The sequence below is a fragment of the Lemur catta genome, chromosome 4, assembly GCF_020740605.2.
Source record: "Lemur catta isolate mLemCat1 chromosome 4, mLemCat1.pri, whole genome shotgun sequence".
NCBI lineage: Eukaryota > Metazoa > Chordata > Mammalia > Primates > Lemuridae > Lemur > Lemur catta.
The window spans coordinates 78,126,692-78,146,878 of NC_059131.1; the positions used below are offsets into that span (position 1 = coordinate 78,126,692).

Below are 20,187 nucleotides of genomic sequence, written 5' to 3' on the forward strand. Positions count from 1 at the left end.
GACTGGCATGTGCAGTAGGGCTGGAATGGTCAGGGCACATCATCTGTGATGACAAGGTGATGTCCCTCAGGGCTAGAACAATACAAGCAAGGAAAGAACAGGAGAAAGTGCTGTGAAATTCAACAGGATGGCTCAGAGACCTCCTCTCAACAGCGTCCTAGGTGATGAAGTAAAATTTAAGAGATTAAAAAAAAAATTATATTCCTTGAGTATGTTCAGGGTTAGAAATCCAAGAGCAGCAGGCTTATTTAAGAGCATCTGGCTAAAAGGTGAAGTATGTAAGAAGTAATCAGAAACCTCCCTGGTTAAACTCCTCAGCGCGTGATTAATCTGAAGGCAACAAATGTCAAGGAGTGCCCTAAACATAGGCAGGAGATAAATTCACAGGCAGACAGCTTAAAATTTGGTAAAGTAATAAACAGAATTTGAGGGGCAGTTGCCAAGAGGAGCCAGGAGGTACAGATTCTGGAATTCCTCAGACCAGGTACGGCGTTGAGTGGAAGCCATCATTTCATCAAGATCATCTTTATTTTTAAAAAATTACAGAAAGAACAAAGAACTAAAAGAATTTTAATAAAATCAGTAAGTTTTACATTTGTACATCTTGTGTATCTGGGACCCAATCAGGAGTGAAGGATAAAGTTGCAAGGACAAAGGTTTCTATGGGAGAGAAAGCAAAAAGCAAGAGCCACCCTGGGCATGTAACAGGTGTCCACTGAGCCGTGCCACCCGTGGCCCCCTGCCCACGCTCCCGAGGTGAGCGAGCACACGTTAGCAAGCCCATGGGCAGAAGCCACACACCCCAGCCCACAGGACACTCCTACATTAATCCTTGATAGGCAACAGCAGATAAACAGTTCATAAAACCAAATGGGATTGCCCATAGAAAATTAATGTAAACTGAATTCAATTCATGCTGTGTTTTAACTAGAATGGTTACACTGAACCTAATGAGGGGGAAAGGGCTGAGTGATGGTTCTAATTGCTCTATTCAACGGCACAGTCACAAATCAGCAGGCCTGTTAGAAAGAACCATATATTTCTCTTACAAATATGATTTGAGAAAAGGGCCTTGTAGGAGTGAGAAAGGTTAGACAAAGGTACGGTGTTTAACATACCAGACAATTCTGCACATCGTCATAGAATTCTGTTTGTGTTACAGGATTTGGTAGAGATGGAAAACTGCTCAACTTTAATCCCCATTATTCTAAAGGATGACAAACGTTCCAAAATATTGATCAACATTCAGAGAAAAAAGAGACAAGTGTCCCCAAGTTAGGAATGAGCAATCGCTCGGTTTTTTCAAGACTTTACCTATTTTGTACAGAGAAAACAGTGCTTTTAAGAGTGCAATGTTGCATATATGGGTAACTGATTCTTTGAGAAATATAAACTCAAACTCACAAGTTGTAATGATAATATATGCAATAATATAACCATCCCGTAACAAGAGTCACCCACAGGGCAAAACTCATGACCAGGCTTTGAGCGCATACCAATATAGCATACAGTTGAGCTACAAGGAGAATTTCTTCATCATTTACTCTTTAGATAATTGAAACATTTAATAGGAAAAAATGGTGCCAATTCCACCCCCCCACCCCCAAAACAATACATGGGTGCTTTTGCTTCTTGGCCCAATTAGAATCATAAAACAAACAAACAAAAAATACACTAACCATTATTAGTACAGGAAACATTTTTTAAAGGATGGAGAATGAGCTCCTCATCCCAGCTCATGAAGGCTTGGGCTGATGAAGAGAAGGTGTATTCCAGGGTCCTCTCTTTGTCATGCGTACAAGCTAACACTCGTCTCCAGGCATTATGATTGGGGGGACAGCGTCTTTATTGTTAGTTCCTAAGAGAATCAATAACCACAATGAAGAAATTCAAAAGAGGGCAGCGAAGTGACAATACCTTCAGCTTGTTGGTGATGTTATACAGAAACACAAAGGGAATCCCCGGCCTGTTATGAACGAGAGGCATTTTCTTCCTTGTGTTCAGGAGATCTCAGAGCAGGCACATAAAGTGCAGGGAGGAAAAGCAGCCTGACTGGACGTCCCCATGAGGGTGTGCAGCGCAGAGGCATCCGCCAGGAACGGCGCCGCCTCCACCAAGTGCCAAGGCAGCTTCACCTGGTGCCTGCACTGCTAAAAGTGCGAGGTTAAAGCCGGCCTCTCCTGCAAAGAATGCTCGGTTTGTGCTCATCACATTTCCCTTTTAATTTCCCAAGTATTCGACAGGAGGTACACTCTAATGAGAGAAAATATCCCTAATGAATAGGACAGATGAATTTCTAAACAAGAGAAAAACTACAGAGGTGATGCAATTTAAATAAAAATGTTTTGTCAAACGTTAATCATGGAGTTTCAAATCAGCAGACAAGGGACAGGAAAGGAACGCACACCTGGGCCCTCACCCGCCACGGGATTCCTCCAGGCTTCTTTCCTGGAGTTTTCTCAGTTTCTAAACAGATCTTCACTCGCTAGACAGCCAGAAGCATAGGAATTTACCCCAAAGTGAGTGCTTGGGTAAAGAAGGCAGTCGTTTGGGGACTGAGAGCCAGACGGGAAATAAGGAACAAAGATCCTTCTCCAAGGTCAGCTGCTTCCAAGGGCAAAGGCAGGGCCCACAGGTTACCCTGGGAAACAGGACTGCCAAGGCTGAGCCGTGTGGATGGAGAGCACACCTCTGTGGGAATGCAAGGTTGCCACCACAGGTGTCTGTGCCCCGGCCACCTGCCGGGCGGGAGAGGGCTGCCTCTCAGGCCACGCTGAAGCATGTTTCCAGTGCCGGTGCGTGTCTAAAGATGGGCCTGGGGGCGGGGGTCCTCACCTGTGTCTGGATTACACAGGGAGGACCCACTTTTCAAAGTAGACCTTTGTTTTGGATTACTATGTTCGTGGACAGGTGAACTCTTGCATGTCTCTATTTTCGGGATTTTCAGGAATTTGCCACGTACATTCACAGAGAGCAGTCAGAAGTGAGGAGTCCTTGTTTCCCATGGACTAAAGTCTCCCCGGCACGCAGCACCCAGATGTCTTCCCCTCGTCCTGGCTGACACAGGGCCTGGCTGTCTGCTCTTTGCATCCGGCAGGCTGGTAACGAATGCGATGTCGGAGTCCCCTCGTGCCCTTGGGCCAAGCGTGTCAAGTCCGAGTGCCAGGGCTGGGTGAGCTGGGGTTCGTGTGTCTGCTGGCAGCACAGTGGGTGTGCACAAGACCACCGTTTGGATATCTAACAAACACAGGCTCACAAAAGGGATTTTGGCACATCTGGCAAAGCTTTTTGTCGGAGAGCCGAACGGAGCTTCCCTTCAACTTCATCTGCAAAGAGAAAGCGAGACTGAGAATTCTTCACACGTGATTATCCCTGCAGTAGCTGCTTTCCAGTTTTTCAGAGTTGATGTGGATTATTATTACTGATAAGGCTTATTTTAATATTATCTTGAAACAGAATATTAAAGGTGAAAATAAAACCATTCTTACTAACTAGAGAAGTAAAAGAGCTGCAAAACTGTTTTTCTTATTTTACAGAAGTCACTGATGCTTGTCTGGCTAAGGCATTTCTACCAAGATCCTCTAAGATTCTCAGAGCTCTGATCGTTTCAAGTGAGGCCTGTTATAAAGTCACGAATGTCAGTGCTGAATGGGACTCTGTAAATCATCTAATTCCACAGTCCTCTCATTTGCAAATAAGAAGAGTAAGGCAACAATGAGGGATATAGTCAAAGTCATACGGCTCATGTCGCACATTCCTGACTGGCTCTGGGAAACACAATTCTGTTTCTTGAGCAGTAACTGCTGAAACTGAGCCCTAATGCCGGCAGCCCCTGGCTGATAAATAGGACTTGAGTTTAGCAAGTTACAAAATCTTCCTGCACAATTCATTTGTGTCAACCCAGGCAAGTCAGTCTATTGGCAGGGTCAAGTAGCAACTTAGTGAATCCTTCCTGCACACATAGTTGTGTCAGTCATTCCACAAACACTGATTAGATGCTTTCAACACGCCAGGCTTGGCCCTAGAGAGACTGAAATGAAGATAAATAAATGAAGCTCCCTGCCCTCAAAGAACCCAGAGTCTAACAGTAAAGGCAGACAACTGTGAATGCATGCATAAAGTATAAAAATGGGCAAAAGAGAAGCTGATTAATCTGTTAAGGAGTATGAGATGGTTTCACCAAGGAAAAAAATACTTAGCCTGGGTTTTGACTGGGCCTTTGCCAGGCACAAACAAAAAGATAAGAGTATCTCAGGCTGTGGGAACAGCATGTACTAAGGTGAAGAGGTATGAAAAGCGTGTCACATCTGGACGGTTCTGTGCGGCTGAAGCCAGGACACATGCTGGGAAGCAGAGAGAGATGGGGAAGGAAGGGTGAGACTCCATCTTCCAGGCCACAGAGAGTCAACCAAGGCTCTCAGTAGGAGAGGAACACGTTGGATTCTGCTCTGGAAAGAACCCTCTGAGCCACGTGGAACACAGGCCCCACAGGGAAGCCGTCTCCAGAGGGGGAGGGCAGCATGGGTACCGGGAATGGGGTTCTGAATTGGCCTGGGAGGCACCTCTGGGCTCTTCCATTTACTCACTATGTGATTCCTCCCTGCCTCAGTTTCCTCTTCTGTGAAATGGGGACGATAATAGTGGATACTGCATAAAACTGTCATGATGACAAAATGGCGTCATGATGGAAAGTGCCTCTAAGGGCACATCATCCCTGCTTGGGGAGGGCTCGCTGTTCTGACACCGCTCTCCTTCCCTCAGCCTCTCCCACGCTCTCTTGATCAGTGTCCAAAAGCGGAGACCAAGTGCACTGCCGTCGGACCTGCCAGCCCGGCCTCTGCTCTGCTGCCACAGACTCAGTTTCTGTATGAATAAGATGGGATACTGATGTGTTGAAGTCACAGAGAGAGAGGGAAAAAAGAAAAACCGAGAAAGACTGTTTTTCCATAGTTAAAATCTGCCTTCAATAAAATGTCAACTGGCCAAAAAGCTAGCTCATCCAGAAGGGCCGGCACTCACTCACCTTATCGTAGGTGTAGATTAAGTTTTCTGACCTGGCCAGGCCAACGGCCACCTGCATGGTCCTCCTGGCATGCATGCTGTCCCTCACGGCCCCCGTCAGGAACGGGCAAAGAAGCTGCACTGACCACGTGTCAGGCAGCAGCTGCAGCACCCGGGCCGCGTCGAATTCCGTGGCGTGGCGGTTCAGCAGGTCCACGGCAGCCACCGTCAGCTCGTGGGCAGAGGGTCCCGCGTGGAGGTAAATGGCGAGCAGTGTGTGGAAGAGGCGCTGGCGGTGGGGCAGGTCCTGGCCCTCGGAGCACCACAGGCAGTAGTCCTCGGCTGCCGAGAAGTCCTTCAGCTCGTGCACCAGGATGTGCAGGGCCTTCTCGTGCTCGCCCAGCTTCCCGTGGAGGATGGCGCTCTCCATGGGCAGCCCGGCGCCCTGGATCCTCTCTGCGAGACAGAACCCGCAGCTCAGACACAGGCGGGGCCTGGAAGCTCAGGGCCCACTGGTCGGCCTCTCTATGTCTGGCACAGCCAGCCAATCCTCGTTATTTGTCAATTTTGTATTATGAATTTTATATTATGAATTTTGTGTTACGAATTCATCTACTCACCGATATTTATTTGTAACTTCCAAATTAATACTCGTGATAATTTCAAGTCATTTTTGCCTAAACACAGAGTGTCAAAAAATTTTAGCCACATAGCTGAAGTCAGACAAGGTGATGACACCCTGCCGTTTGTCTCAGCTCTCACAACATGTATACATATCCTTTCCACGGTCTGGTCTAATTTGTGCCATATTTTTTTTTATTTTTTTATTTTTTGCTTTTGTTGGCGATTTCGCTGTTTAAAATGTCCTCCAAGCATAGTGTTCAAGTGCTGTCTCGTGCTCCTAAGCACATCATGTGTCTTACAGAGAAAATATGTGTTAGATTGCCTCATTTGGGTGTGAGGTAGTGTTGTTGGCTGTGTTCTATGTTAGTGAATCAACAATATGTATTAAATAAGGTGTCTCTAAACAGAAACACCCATAAAACAAGCTTGTATATGGATCAGTTGATGAAAATGCTGTGACCAGAGGGTTGCAGGAACGTAACACCCTGTATTTCCCCTAGTAACAGTAGTCCATTGTTCACTAAGTCAGTGTTTGTGGAGACTTCATAGAACATAACTACTGTTTATAACGAGAATAAGAAAAACATGTCACTAACCCCAGGGAGTAGAAATCCAGAAATTCTATAATGTCAAATGCAGAAAGAAACTCGTTGATTCTACTAGGTGTGAGCACCGTGCTGCTCTGTGGCACTTCGCACAATACAGAAACTGTGGTCTCTGCACCCGAGGAACTGCAAACCCACATTCCCTCCAAGATACCTAGGCTACCTTCCTCTGGCTTAGGGGGTGAGAGGCCTCAACCCTTGAGCAGTCCACGAGCAGGCCGCTGGGGCAGTGCCAGCTGGCAGAGCTCCGATCAGACATTGGAACCATCAGAAGGAACTACGATTCGGTGCTTTGAAGCTGAATAAAGAAGTCTGAACAAAGGTATGGTCGAGAGACATGCAGACATCCAAAACCTACCGGGGCAGCTCCATGAAAGGCACTGTCGACCTACAGAGGGTGGGAGCACGAGAGGCCCACCCCTCCCTCCAGGAAGGCTGACTCTACTGAAAGAGGGTGAAGGAATCACCCCATGGAATCAAAATCGGGAGCTACACCAAAGCCCTTCTCTCTCTGCTTCCCCCCACTCCCTTGAGAGAAGTTCCTTACTTGAGAGAATACTGAAACCATCCTCACCTATCAGAAAGTGGACTCGGTACAAATCGGACTTCTGGAGCAGACGCCGCAGTTTGGTCTGCGTCTCGGTAGCTTCTGTACCCTTGCTGCCGGCGGGGGCCCTCTGCTGCAGCACCTCTTCCAGGTAGAGGAGAGCCAGGTGTGTGTGGTACTCTTCCTTCTGCAGGGAACGGGGGTCCAAGCAGACAGACAGCGTTGGCAAGTGGGAAGCCTGCAGCCCTCGCTCGGCAGCCAGTGCTCCCGTGATGGGAGGTGAGCTAGGGCAGATGCTCCTTGCTGGATCAAAACTCTCAGAGGCCAGGCACGGTGGCTCACGCCTGTAATCCTAGCACTATGGGAGGCTGAGGCAGGTGGATCGTTTGAGCTCAGGAGTTCGAGACCAGCCTGAGCAAGGCCGAGACCCCGTCTCTACTAATAGAAAGAAATTAGCTGGACAACTAAAAAAGAAATATATATATATATACACACACACACACACACACACACACATATATATATATATATATATATATATATATATATATATATATATAAACATTAGCCGGGCATGGTGGCGCATGCCTGTAGTCCCAGCTACTTGGGAGGCTGAGGCAGGAGGATTGCTTGAGCCCAGGAGTTTGAGGTTGCTGTGAGCAAGGCTGACGCCATGGCACTCTAGCCTGGGTAACAGAGTGAGACTCTGTCTCAAAAAAAAAAAAAAAAAAATCTCTCAGAAATCACAAAACAGACAAGATGAGTTTAACATCTATGGGAAATATAAAAGAAGGTTCCTCCTCATTTTGAGACAAAGAGGCCACAGGATTTAGGTATTCCACAAAAAGGTGCAGCCTCTCTCATTTCCTTTAACGATAATAACAAAGGAGGAAAAGAGAAGAAAAATATACGCAGAGTGGACATGAGATAGTAGTTTAGGGAAAAAAAAGCTACCTATCCCTCCAGGTCTCTTTCCCAAGCCCCAAGTTCCCCCTCAGACCACCAGCGAGTACAGACTGAGCACCTGGGTAATAGGAACATTGCATTAGAGCCGCGTGCCAAGTTTTATAGTTAAATCCTGTCTTTTCAGTTACTACTGTGCTATTGCATCCCACACACTGTAGTCTAAGTTCTGAAGTGCTCACCTGTAGTCTCTTGTCTATAACGAGATGTTCCAGATATTTAACAAGGGCTTTAGGGTATTTTTTAAGGCAATTGATGATATCGTCTGGCTTAAAACTATTCTGCTGTTCTTCCAAAGGTCTCCTGGTAAAAACTTGAACTCCAATCTGAAAGAGAAGATGCAATTTAGTTATTGTGCTGTTTAAACTCACCTTTTCATCTTTATTTTTGTCACTGAACATTCACACTTTGGATAAAATCATTATTACAGATATGGTGATAGAGTACATTAAATATGTACAGCTTTGTGTATGTCAATCATATCTCAATAAAGTGGTTTAAAAATATGGTTATAGAGAAAAACAGTTCAGCACAAAGCACAAAGACCAAAGGGCATAAAATCAAGATAGGGAAGGCAGCCTAGACTCGGAAACTCTCCTCTCATATCCAGCAGGAATTTCTTTGAAAAGGATTGGAAACTAAAGAATGAAACATTTACTGGTAACAGGTTTTGACAGCCCATAGAGTAACAACTTTGTAATATTAAGATCGTCCTAAAACAAGGCTGGTCACTTGCTGAAGAGTATAAGAAAAAATATCAAAAGTGTAAAAAATTCAGTACAGTAAACTCAGTTTTCTGACCGTGGATTATCTGCTCTGTGGATTATTTATGATAGATGGTTAATCTGAGATCTCAGCTCTGGTCCCTGAACAAGTTTGCAGGCTGTCTTCCTGTGCCTGTCCAATGGAGTGGACTGGTCTAATTCTGTCTTTCAAAGAAAGGCTGATGATGAGGCAAGTAGGAAAAGTGAATTCATGCTGCGCCTCTCCTGAGCACTTATGTGTGTGTGCTGGTGCTATTGTAGTGCGTGAACATGCATGCATGTACACACACACTCCACAAACCCAAAATATGAGAAATATAGCACAGCTGTTATGAGCATGAATTTTGGGTTCTATAAGCCTGGATTTGTGTCTCAACTCTACCAACTATACAACCTTGGGAAAGTTTCCTCATCTGTAATTAACGCCCACCTATGGGGCTGTTGTGCTGTTTAAGAGATGACATATGTCAGGTGACTGCCCATGGTTTGGCACACAGAAGTCTGGGTATGGTTTGCTGTTATCTATCATCTATGAGCACTGGGAAGAGCCTAAACCTTGCAACAACGCTAGATCCGTGTTGTGGGTGCGTGTGAGCGTGTCAGGATATGTTCTGCAGGTGTGTGCACAGAGGCAAGGTAAAGATGGAATAGAAAGTACACAGGGTGCACAGGCTCTGACTTTCCAGTTAAGACAGCACCAGGGAGGATATGAGAAGATATATTCCAACTCAGGCTTTAGAAAGGCGGATGCAACACTCAGGAACTCTCCATTTAGGACAAAGGTCCTGCATCAAAAAGCTAATTCTGCCTCTCCAAGGGGAGCCGTGGAAATGTACAGCCCACATTTCTAACATGAAACGCTTGCTGCCTTTTTCCCAGTCTGTGGGGTATTACTAAGGATTCCGGCCCTCTGTCCTGAGCACGCTGCCTTCCCTACAGCCAACAGGTACTTTTTCACTGTCATCACTTGTCAGCCCCTAAGACGGGCAGGTCCTGCCCCCGGCTCCCCTTCTCCAGACCATAACCTCCACGTCGGGGCAGGGCGAGCAGAGACAAGCGTGATGGTCTGCCCGATGTGGCCCAGGCTGGGGCCTTCTCTTCCCGAGGACCAAGTCCTGCAGGGCAGCCACCTGCTCCTGCTCGGGAGAACAACAGTGGCAGACTTCATTCAGTTGAGGGGTGGGGGGGGGAATTTCAAAAACACGTGATTTCAAGACGCTAGAATGTGAGTTGGCAATGCTTCTTACTTTCCGATAAAAGTGACCCCACCCCAGAAAGAGGATGTCTCAGAAGCACCAAAACGCAGAACTGCCCTCAGAGCTGGAATTCAGATGGTTCAAAGGAAGTTATTAAAAAGAGAACAAAGAAAACAGAGGGAGAGGTTGAAACGTAACTTTTTTTTCTCCACCTTAAATCAAGGTTTTGGGGGGTCTGTTTTTACCATGCCCCCCACAAACAATGTATTTGTGAAGCACAAACCTCCTCGCTCTTCTGCAGGACCCAGTCCGCGTGGGCCCACACCAGCTCCCGGTCTACGCAGCAGGCGAGGAAGTCGACGACGTATTCGTACACGTCTGAGCGCGTGGAGTCCTGGATGTCCCCATTCACAATGTTCACCCACAACTGGACAGGAATAAAGAATGAAAAGAGAAAAAAATAAAAATTTAATTAAATTTAAAAATAAAAGAAATGGACATGTTTTATGATACTAGTTTCTGCAACACTGCATTCTCCAAACCAAATAACTTAATCATACATACATTGACATGTGTCATTTTTTATAGAATGCCACATATGGAGATTTATTCCATATTATTTTAAGTTTACAAATCTCTCTCTAACTATACATACATATATACATACACACACACACACACATATATATCTGCTAATGGTGTTATTAGCACTTATATTGAGCTATAATTCTGATAACACCATGTTTTAAAGAATAAAAATTTTATCTTTGACACTCAAATCTACTCTTGGCTACTGGGTACACACTGATGGGAACCCATGTTTTTTCCACTCTGCTCTGCAATCATGTTACCATGATAGTTTCTCAGAGCAACTAAATACTTGTTCAGCTTTGCCAAAGTCACAAAGTTGACGTTAGCTGAGTGAATATGGCTGACGCTCTGGGCCCCTCACAAAATAAAACAAAAAGGCACATCAGGAACCTCCTACACATTGCAATGCAAGTAGATAACCAATAGCAGAAGGGGAGAAAGTTTCCTGAGAGCACGAGATGAGGTTTTTCCAAGATCTGCAGTAAGACATAAGACAAGAAACAACACTAACAAATGGATGCTGGTTTTGGTTCACGCACAGTAGCCCTGCCAGGGCCACACCGAGGGCTGTTAAAATCCCAGCTCTACCACTGACCAGCGGCATGGCCTTGGGCAAGAGACTGGCCTTGATCAGCTTTGGTTTTGTCACAGGTGACAAGAAGACAATAACTGACCCAGCTCATTGGCAATAGTTATCGTCCTTAACAGTGGAAATGACACATCTGACTGCTATTCACTGCCTTAATTTTCTGATAGGGTAGTGATACTATATACCTCAAGGCTCTATGAGAAATCATATTTTCATTTCTTAAATTTCCAAAAACTCAGTCTCAATAATATTCTTTAAGGAAACATAAAGTCAAAGAAAAGAAAATTCTTGGCCAACATTTCTCAAGGAATTCACTTTCTAGGCCGGGGGTGTGTGGCTCACACCTATAATCCTAGCACTCTGGGAGGCGGGCGGATTGTTTGAGCTCAGGAGTTCGAGACCAGCCTGAGCAAGAGTGAGACCCTGCCTCTACTAAAAATAGAAAGAAATTATCTGGACAGCTAAAAATATATATAGAAAAAATTAGCCAGGCATGATGGCGCATGCCTGTAGTCCCAGCTACTTGGGAGGCTGAAGCAGTAGGATTGCTTGAGCCCAGGAGTTTGAGGTTGCTGTGAGCTAGGCTGATGCCATGGCACTCTAGCCCAGGCAACAGAGCGAGACACTGTCTCAAAAAAAAAAAAAAAAAGGAATTCACTTTCTAAAATAGTATTATTTTTGTTCTGGAAAAAAGGGTGTTGATCAGGCAAAAGTGGTCTCTGTCAACTTGTGAATTTTTTTTAAGTAACACTAAGTTAAATGGCACTGATTTAAAATCATGTGAAAATGCTTTTGAACTCACCTGAACTGCAGCAGCATCTTGGTGATTGTAATGATAGAGCAGTCCCAGTGCAAAGTACCTGAAGGACAACAACGTGGTAAGCACAACCCTACCACCAGCCACACAGGCGGCCCCCGCACAGTGACACCCCCTAGTCCTGGTCTCCTCCCATCCCCGTATTCTATTCAACTCAGAGTTCAACAACAAATTTCAAATAGCCAAAGGATTCTCATTTCTGTTCATTTACTCATGGTACTAAAAAGGTGTATTCTATCAGTTTCTAAAACTAATCTGATTCCAATCTAAGATGAGCCGAAAAAGAAAACAATTACTATGGAAAAATCACATTTGGAATTGCTTTACAATTTGATTCAAATATTAACGTAATTTCATATCCCTTCATAAACCATTAACTCATCAGGGGGTACTAAAAGGTACGTTGCCTGAGCAAGTATTGAAAGACACGGTGAGGAGTTTGAACAAGAATAACAGCAGTAACTGCAACGGTATCCAGGCATGGCAGACAGCAGGAAGTCAGGGAGAGTCCTGGGGAAGGTGCCCAGAGTTCAAGTACCAGAGTTTCAATCCAAGGTTCATTACGTATAAACTGTTTGACTTGAGCAAGTAGATTAACTTCCCCAGCCCTCCATTTCCTCATCTATAAATGGAAAGGATTAGCAATAACATTGGCATTGCCTGGGCAGGGAGCCCTTGGCACCTTCCCGAAGTTCTGCGTGTGTGCCAGGACCCTGGGCCTCCTCCTCCCCGGCAAGTAACTGGAGTGAGCTGACCCAGCGAGAGGTCAGATTTCTTCTCTTCAATATCAAACTCTCAAGAGACTGACATATCTATTTGAATCCGTCTCATTTCCTTAAACTTTTGGAAAGTTATATTGACTCTGCAGGTCCTACCATCCTGAGTCACTACCATGAGGCCTGGCTCCTAAACAAAATAACCTGACTCCACAGCATATTCGAGTAACTGATGGAAACTGCTGAAAGAGCCAGTACCCACGTGGAAGCCTGTGTCACCTCGGGCACCTGAATGGGACCTAGCACAGTGACCCCATGGTCCCCCTGGGATTTCATCCACACTTTTGCCATTTCACGTACTTAACAAGAGTCATAGACAAAACTCTCATTGCTCAAATGGAACTGAGGGATCACCCAACACCCCTCATTTTTAAAGATAAGAAAACTAAGGCCTGGAATGGTTGGGCTACGTGACCACCTGGCCAGGATGAAGAACTGCCGGGCCCAACCAAGCCAGTCACTGTGTATGAACCGCCCACTATCCCCAAGGCCACCTACTAACTCATGTACGGAAAGAAGGCAAAGTTTTAAACTATACCTTGTATCAACAAAATCAAGAAGCCTCCCTTTATACCTACTTATCTAGATAGGTATCTATTCAATTTGGTTACCAATGACTACAGTGCACTATTAATTTCACCAGTGCACACATGGCATCTCCCGCAGGTGAATCCTAGGTTGACCACATAGGAAACTTAAAAGTCACTTGATTTACTAACAAAAGCCCACGACTAGTTCCAAACAGCACTCCACATCATTAAAGAATGGGTACGAGAGTGAATGCCCTCCAAGAGCCCTTCAAGTGGCCTACAGCCCGTGATGCAAGTGACGTCTGAGGAGTGCTGGGTGCCTGTTGTCACTATGATTTCACGGCAGTCGCTGGATGGATCCTGGGGAGCCCCAGCGTCACACTGGCTAAGTCAGTTTTATGACAACATCCATGGCAAAGGGCCACTGGGTGCAGAAGGACCAGGCAAAAGGAGAACACTCACTTTTTGTGCTTCTCCAGCCACACGGCGCTGTCCGTCAGAAGACAGAAGTTCTCGGTGACTAGGAGGTCCAGCAGGCTGTCATGGTTGGCCTCCGCGTACAGCTTGAGCAAGGCTGTGTCGATGTCCTCTTTGTAGCCGTTTGCACCCTCTGTGCTGCGGACTTCATTCAGGTAGCTCATGAGGAATCGCTTGCACTTGGCCATCTTCTCCTGGTCCCCCTGGGTCAGCTGGTTCAGGTCTGCGTACTCGTGGAGAGGAGGGTGGGACCGGGTGAAGGAGGAGGAGGTAGGCAACAGGAAGGGGTAGAGAGAGATCAGCTCCCGGACGTCAAGCTGGCCGCTTCTGCAATTACAGTGTCAAACTAAATGAAGCAAAAAGAGAGAAAGAGTACACATAGGCACACAAAACAGCACTGGGGGGGAGTGCCCGTCGGCACGTGTTCACGGGGACCAGGGGAGCTGGGGACAGGGTAGGCACGGCAGAGCGATTGTCTTAATCTGCAAAAGCAGCAAAGCACCATCAAACTGGGTGCCACCACCTGGTTCCCAAAGAGAACAGAGGGGACGGGGTGAAAGACACATACACAACCAACGACCGGGGTGGAAGGGGAACGCTGAAACACTTCGACGCTGTAATACCCAGCTGAACACCGGACTCCCAGCAATCAAGGCAGAAAAGGCGACACCCAGGATAACAGCCCGCAGCGTCTGGTCTGCGCAAAGGCAGCAGCATCACGGGTCTTCTGGTGCCAACATTTAACTGGCAATAAATGATAAACAGCCCTGCTAAATGGTCCTTAAAGAAGGGACTTTATAAGGATACAATTTCCTCACCGATGTCTTGGCATGGCATTCAAGGCCCTTCCTAAACTGTCCCCAAACGACCTTACAACTTCAGTCTCAAGCGCCCCTCCCACACCCTGACACTTCAACCGTACCTAATTATTTTGCTGGTTGTAAGTTCATGCCTCTTAAGCTTTTGCTGTTGCTCTTTCCTTTGCCTAAAGCAGGGGTTCTCTGTGGGAAGTAATTTTGCTCCCTGGGGGACAAGTGGCAACACCTGGAGACATTTTTGTTAGGACTGGGGGATGCTACCAGTATCTAGTGGGTAGAGGCCATGGTTGCTCCTTCTAAACACCCTGCAATGCACAAGATAGTCCCCAACTAAGAATTATCTGGTTTGAAATGTCAATAGTGCCAATCTGGGCTAAAGTATGATTCTTGATCTGGGAAACTTCTGCTCATCACATAAGATCTACGGTTCCCTCACTGGCTAACGTAAGCCCATACGATACTTCCATGGCAGAGTGGCACCCACGCTGTACAAGGGGTACATGCCTGTTTGCCAAAGGGGCATGGGCACACCGTAACAGCAGGGGCACGGTCTCACCCTTCCCTCCCTTGCTCTGCCGCTTAGGCCATGTCTGCCGAGTGACAGACCAGCTGCGCCTGCTGGACACGAAGACAGGCTGCAGACTGTCCAGAGGAACAGACACATCGCACACGTCCCTCTTAGCACCAGCCACGACCAGCTAGCAGTTGTGGCCTCTAGCACAGTACCGAGAAGGAGTCTGAAGACAAGTCCCAGTTCGATGAAGAAAAAAAAAATATCGTAATTTATTGGCAATGCTTGCCTGGGGCACAGGAAGGGAAAGTGGACCCATCCCTGTTTTAGGAGTATCATCTTCAAATATCAATTCTCTCAGTCACGCTCCGGACAGAAGCTGAGCAGCAGGCAATGTAAAGGTAAGCTAGTACGAAGCTGATGTATAGAAGTGCAGGAATCTCACCCTAATAACAGACAGGCCCTACATTTATTCTCTTCCAAAATCAGTGAACTCTTCCAGGAATGTGTCTGTGGCCATTGTTTCAGATCAGCCCATGAGAAAAAGAAGATGCCCTGGCATGTACCTATGATCGAGTCAGGAGGTCTTCAACACCGCAGGGATAAAACAAGATATGGCTGAAAAGAGCCTAGGTTCAAAGGGGCAAAGAATCTATTTACACTCCAAGGCCATTGATCTTTCCAGGAATAGATGAGAACGGCACACAGGATTTGCATAAGTAAAAGTTATATGGACATCATTATTTAAGGACTAATTCCTTCTTTGCTCAGAAATCCATTGTCTACACTGCATTGTGTAACAGAGAGATCAGAGCCGCAGTGGATGTAGGGACATGCGTGGGTCATATGCAAACATCCTAGAGGACTGGCAGGAGACGACATGTCGCGGGAGGTGTTTGCTCCAGTTGCTACTTAGATGAAAATGATCTATTCAGGGGCTTCCTATACATCTTATTTTTTAGGTAGCTCTAAACTGTGCAGAATCTATTCTAGTGAGACATTTTGAAAATGTACTCTAAAGACAGTGCTTTGGTAGGATAGTTAAAGACTATCAGAGCTCGTCTAACTTAGTCTTCTGCAAGGAGTGCTGAACAAGCAAGCACTGCCTCACGGAGCACAGCGGCTGCAGGAAAGAGCAGGGGGAGAGGCGGGGCCTGACGCCAAGGGTGTGCTGTAAGACAGGCATGGTCGCTGCGGGGGGAGAGAGAGAGAATGCGTCCTGCAGATACAGGACTCATCTCAATGCCACCAGGGACCTCCACAAGAGAGACTCAACTTTCTAAGACAGCTGACCAGGAATATAACATTTAAAAAGTCTTCAGAAGATAACAAAAAGTTTTCATAGTTCTTCCCAGAAGCCCCAGCTCTTTCTCTAAACTCAAAACTTTCTTGTAAAATCTCTGGAGAAAAGCAAGCCCGCACTACAGTGTTTTCCTAGGAATCCTTCCAACGCTATCAAGTTCATTCTTTAGACTTCTCTTCTCCTGGCTAAACAATCTTTTTCTGTTTTTTTTTTTTTTTTTTTTTTCACTCCTCCTGCCATTTGGGCAAGACTAGCCAAGCAGTCTTGATGCCTTCACAGGAGCAGGACTATTCTCTGCCCCTCCTCAGCCCCGACCCTCTTTAAGACACAGGACAGTTGACCTGAGGCTGAGCGTGAGGGGTGAAGTCGAGGAACCAGCACTGTTGGTGCCTGCTGTTACCAACAACCCTCGCCATTTCCACCTGAAGCACAACCTCACATGGCCACACTTCCCATCACATCATACTGGAAACAGAGGTTTGACCACAGGGGGACACGGTAGTGGAAGTCTTGCTACCAACACCTCAAATTACCTGAAGAGCTCTTTAGCTTCTAGGAACTGAAGTTGTGCAAACTGTATAAACCCCGCCTGCTGCAGAATCCTTCTGTACATGACCTGCAAGGAAAGACACGTTTAATGTCTTAGAGATACCTTAAAACCATCACAGCAGGGGGAAACTCGATCTTTAATTCATAACCCAAGCTGAATGTTAATTGTGACATAGAAGCTTGAAATTTTAAGTTAAAGGAAAAAACAAGGCATATATGAAATGACAGATATCTCTCTCTTCGTGGATTGGTTTTTATAATTCCCCAATCCTTCCCAAATGCATCCCTTTATCTTCATTAACTTGCAGGGCTTCAATGGCTGCCTGTACTTCCAGTTGCTCAGAAGAATATGAACAACTCTGGTGTTTCTGGCCGACTAGGAGCTGCCCAGCCTTCTCCTGCTCTTCTGGTATTGACACGTCACAGGAGCACTTCTCAGAGTATCCCTCAGAGCACAAGCTGATCCCATTTAACAACTAAATAGATAAATACATAGGCCTTCTTAGGGGAAATTCTGCATGTTCCATCTCCTCCTGGTGATGCACGGCCCACACTAACATATCACCATCTGAAATTCCTGCAGTAAAGGTGCCAGTTTATCTTTGTTTAATCCACTATGACCCACATTTCCATGATCCCTTTGTTCTCGTAACATCCAGTAATAGCAAAACACACTTTAGGGACTTGTCATGTGGTGTCTCTGATCCCACCTCCTCCCTGTCACTGTCCAACCAGATCGGTTTTCAGTTCTGAGCACCCTTTGTTTACAATAGCTCCTGGATGTGTCTCTTCCCTCTGTCCTTACAGTGCCACCATGATAGCCCAGGCCCTCCTCGCCTCACAAGTGAGGGCCCTCCCTGTGTTTGGAGCACTCTCTCTGACTCTGAAGCCTCCTCCTTCCAACCCAAGTGCTGCCGTCAGCCATGCGTTCTGTGAATGCGGGGTGCACACATCACTCACTAGCACCCCGACACTGCCAGCCTGATATCTGCCATTTATTGGTGCTTATTGATCTGAAGAATTATCTCATCAATTTTCATGAAACTCCACTTTGTCATTCACTTGTCCCCATTTTACAGGTAAGGAAGTTCTGCCCAGAGATGGTAAGTTTTTAGCCCCAACTTACTAAAGTAACAAGTGGTTGAACAATGATTTAAAACCAGATCTCTCTGATTCTAGAGCCCATTCTTTCCACTCACTGATCCATCCACACAGCAGGCGGTTAGAGCTGTTGGCCACTGAGGACACTGGTGAAGTGGAGCCCGGCAGTGCCTGAACACCACCAATCCCGTTCTCTCAAATTACCCTTCGAAGGGCTTTCACTGTACAGGAGTTTTAAAGAGCTCACAAAAGCAAAGCCACAGTTCTTCCCTCTGCCCCCAGCAAAAATTCCTTTAGAAATGTCAGAACAAGCAGGCTATTTAAACCTTTCATTTCTCTTCTCACCATCTGTCTTTATTTTTCTTCTCTGAAACCAGCCATTTCTGACCTAAAGACCGACCTAATTGTACTACCCAATAATAAGGAGATGGATGAGCAGGGCCAAGTCCTGTTGCCCCAGAATGCGAGTTCCCTTTCTGACAGCAGAAATAACAGAGGCCATCCACTTAGCAAAAAGGATGAAAAGGACCCATCAGCTGTGGCAGAAGAATTCTCAACCACACCCAGGCTTGCTGATGAGAAATCAGCTGAACAGCAATTTATTCACTGTGGCTGCAGGATTCAAATGTCATCCACTGGTCCCCTACCTGAAGGGAAATAAAAATTACTTTTGCTAACGCTCCAAATCTCTAAGAATAAGAGGCTGTTTACTGTATTCTAGTTTGGAAATGCTACATGCAGACTTGGAAGAAGCATGCAAAGAGATTCTTTCGTCCTGCATACATGCCTCATGGGTGTTGACCAAGGATGACAGATAGAGAACCCCATCTCATTTTGCCTAAAAAATGCCTGATTAGAAACTTGACCAAGTACGGCTAATTCTTGGTTCTCTGAAAGTGACTGTCTCATCTCCAGATTGTCTACTAGACTGATGCCTCCTCCTGCTCCTGCTCATTAATTCTGAACTATAATACAACACCTGGAGCCAGGTAGGGACGAGGATGACCACATAAGGAAGACAGAGAACAAGAAAGTCTAGAGCTAATTCAATGATAGAAGCTTCAACTTTCTTTTTTTATTACCAGCCTTCAGTGTAAGGCAGTGACTGAAATTCCCAGGTGAAGAGAGTAAATTAGCAAAACAGACCCCTAAGTAGTCACTCACTATCTACTCTGTACAAAGGGCTGGGGGGACAATACCTCGGCCAGGCTTACAAGGTCACATGTACTCTGGAAGCAAATTGAAACTGAAGTTAAAACCCATGTTACCAGTATTACACTTCAGAATTAAGATTTCTAACTTTCATGATTTGAGGAATTGGGAGTTTTGTGAAACAGAAAATTCTAAGCTAAAGATTTCTAAACCTGTTTTCAAGGTTGCATTGTCAAATTTAAATATCACACAAGAGCTTCTTTACATGTTGAGAACAGCTCTTCTGAGCGCTAAATTCACAGTGTAGCTTGTTCTGTGGCTCCTCTTTCACGTGCACTGCCTAATGACATGCAATGTCCTCCAACGAATGGAATGATATTCAGCTTTAACTAGGAAGGAAATTGTGACAATGGTAAACCTGGATGACCCCTGAGGACATTATGCTAAGTGAATAAACCAGGCAAAGAAGGAAAAATACTGTATGGTTCCACTAATAAGAGGTCCCCAGACTAGTCAAATTCATAAACACAGAAAGTGGAATGGGGGGGAGGGGTGGGAGTTACTGTTAAATAGTACAGAGTTTCTGCGTGAGAAGGTAAAAAGCTCCGGAGATGGATGGTGGTGATGGCTGCACAACATTGTGAATGCACTTAATGCCACTGAACTATATGATTAAAAATAGTTAAAATGGTACAAATTCATGTTACATATATTTTATTACAATAATAGAAAAAGAGCTTCTCCAAGCAAATTTTTTTCCTTTACTGAACTTTGGTAATAGCCGAAAGCTTCTTATTTCTGTGGTGACCTGGTTTAGACCAAAGAGAAACACCGAAGTGAAAAACAGAATGCTGGGCTTTGAGTCCTGGCTCTGCCCATTTTTTGCCGTATGACGCTGCACAAGTGACTCTGGGTCTCTATGCTGCGTCTCCCTCTTTGCAAGGAGGGCACAGCCACTCCTACCTCAGAGCTGTGGTGAGGGTAAGAGAGTTCAATCATGTGGGCTTCACAGCAGTGCCTGGCATGCAGTAAGCACTCAATAAATGTCTCTCTTTAGACTGAGCATGTAGTCTGCATTCCTAACTAATGCCACGATTTAACCTTTTCCATTATCTTTTCAAGTCTGTTTGCTTTATTCTACCACATCTTTGTGAGTGTTGGAGGGGAGGTGGATAAATCCTTTTCTAATGAAAGAAAAAGAGTTGAAAATCAGGAGATTTTAAAAGGAAACTTCCTACAAGCAGCTGGAATAACCACATGATGGCGGCACAGC

The 20,187-nt window shown here is 45.7% G+C and overlaps 1 protein-coding gene across 5 annotated transcripts in view; it reads right to left on the reverse strand.

Annotated features, from left to right (window-relative positions):
* Nucleotides 1–550: 550 nt before the first annotated feature.
* TGFBRAP1 (transforming growth factor beta receptor associated protein 1) overlaps nucleotides 551–20,187 on the reverse strand; it is a 50,781-nt gene continuing 31,144 nt past the window's right edge. For 2 of the 5 annotated variants that reach the window (XM_045550335.1, XM_045550336.1), the window contains exons 5-12: nucleotides 16,646–16,728; nucleotides 13,466–13,807; nucleotides 11,683–11,740; nucleotides 9,984–10,127; nucleotides 7,923–8,066; nucleotides 6,805–6,964; nucleotides 5,024–5,457; nucleotides 2,866–3,326 (exon numbers count right to left, since the gene is read on the reverse strand). In XM_045550335.1, the coding sequence (XP_045406291.1) occupies nucleotides 3,150–3,326; nucleotides 5,024–5,457; nucleotides 6,805–6,964; nucleotides 7,923–8,066; nucleotides 9,984–10,127; nucleotides 11,683–11,740; nucleotides 13,466–13,807; nucleotides 16,646–16,728 (1,542 nt within the window). In that variant the 3' untranslated portion in view covers nucleotides 2,866–3,149. Of the gene's footprint in view, nucleotides 1,859–2,865; nucleotides 3,327–4,274; nucleotides 4,864–5,023; nucleotides 5,458–6,804; nucleotides 6,965–7,922; nucleotides 8,067–9,983; nucleotides 10,128–11,682; nucleotides 11,741–13,465; nucleotides 13,808–16,645; nucleotides 16,729–20,187 lie in introns of those variants that run through there. The other 3 variants (XM_045550333.1, XM_045550334.1, XR_006734798.1) reach the window with 2 other exon arrangements.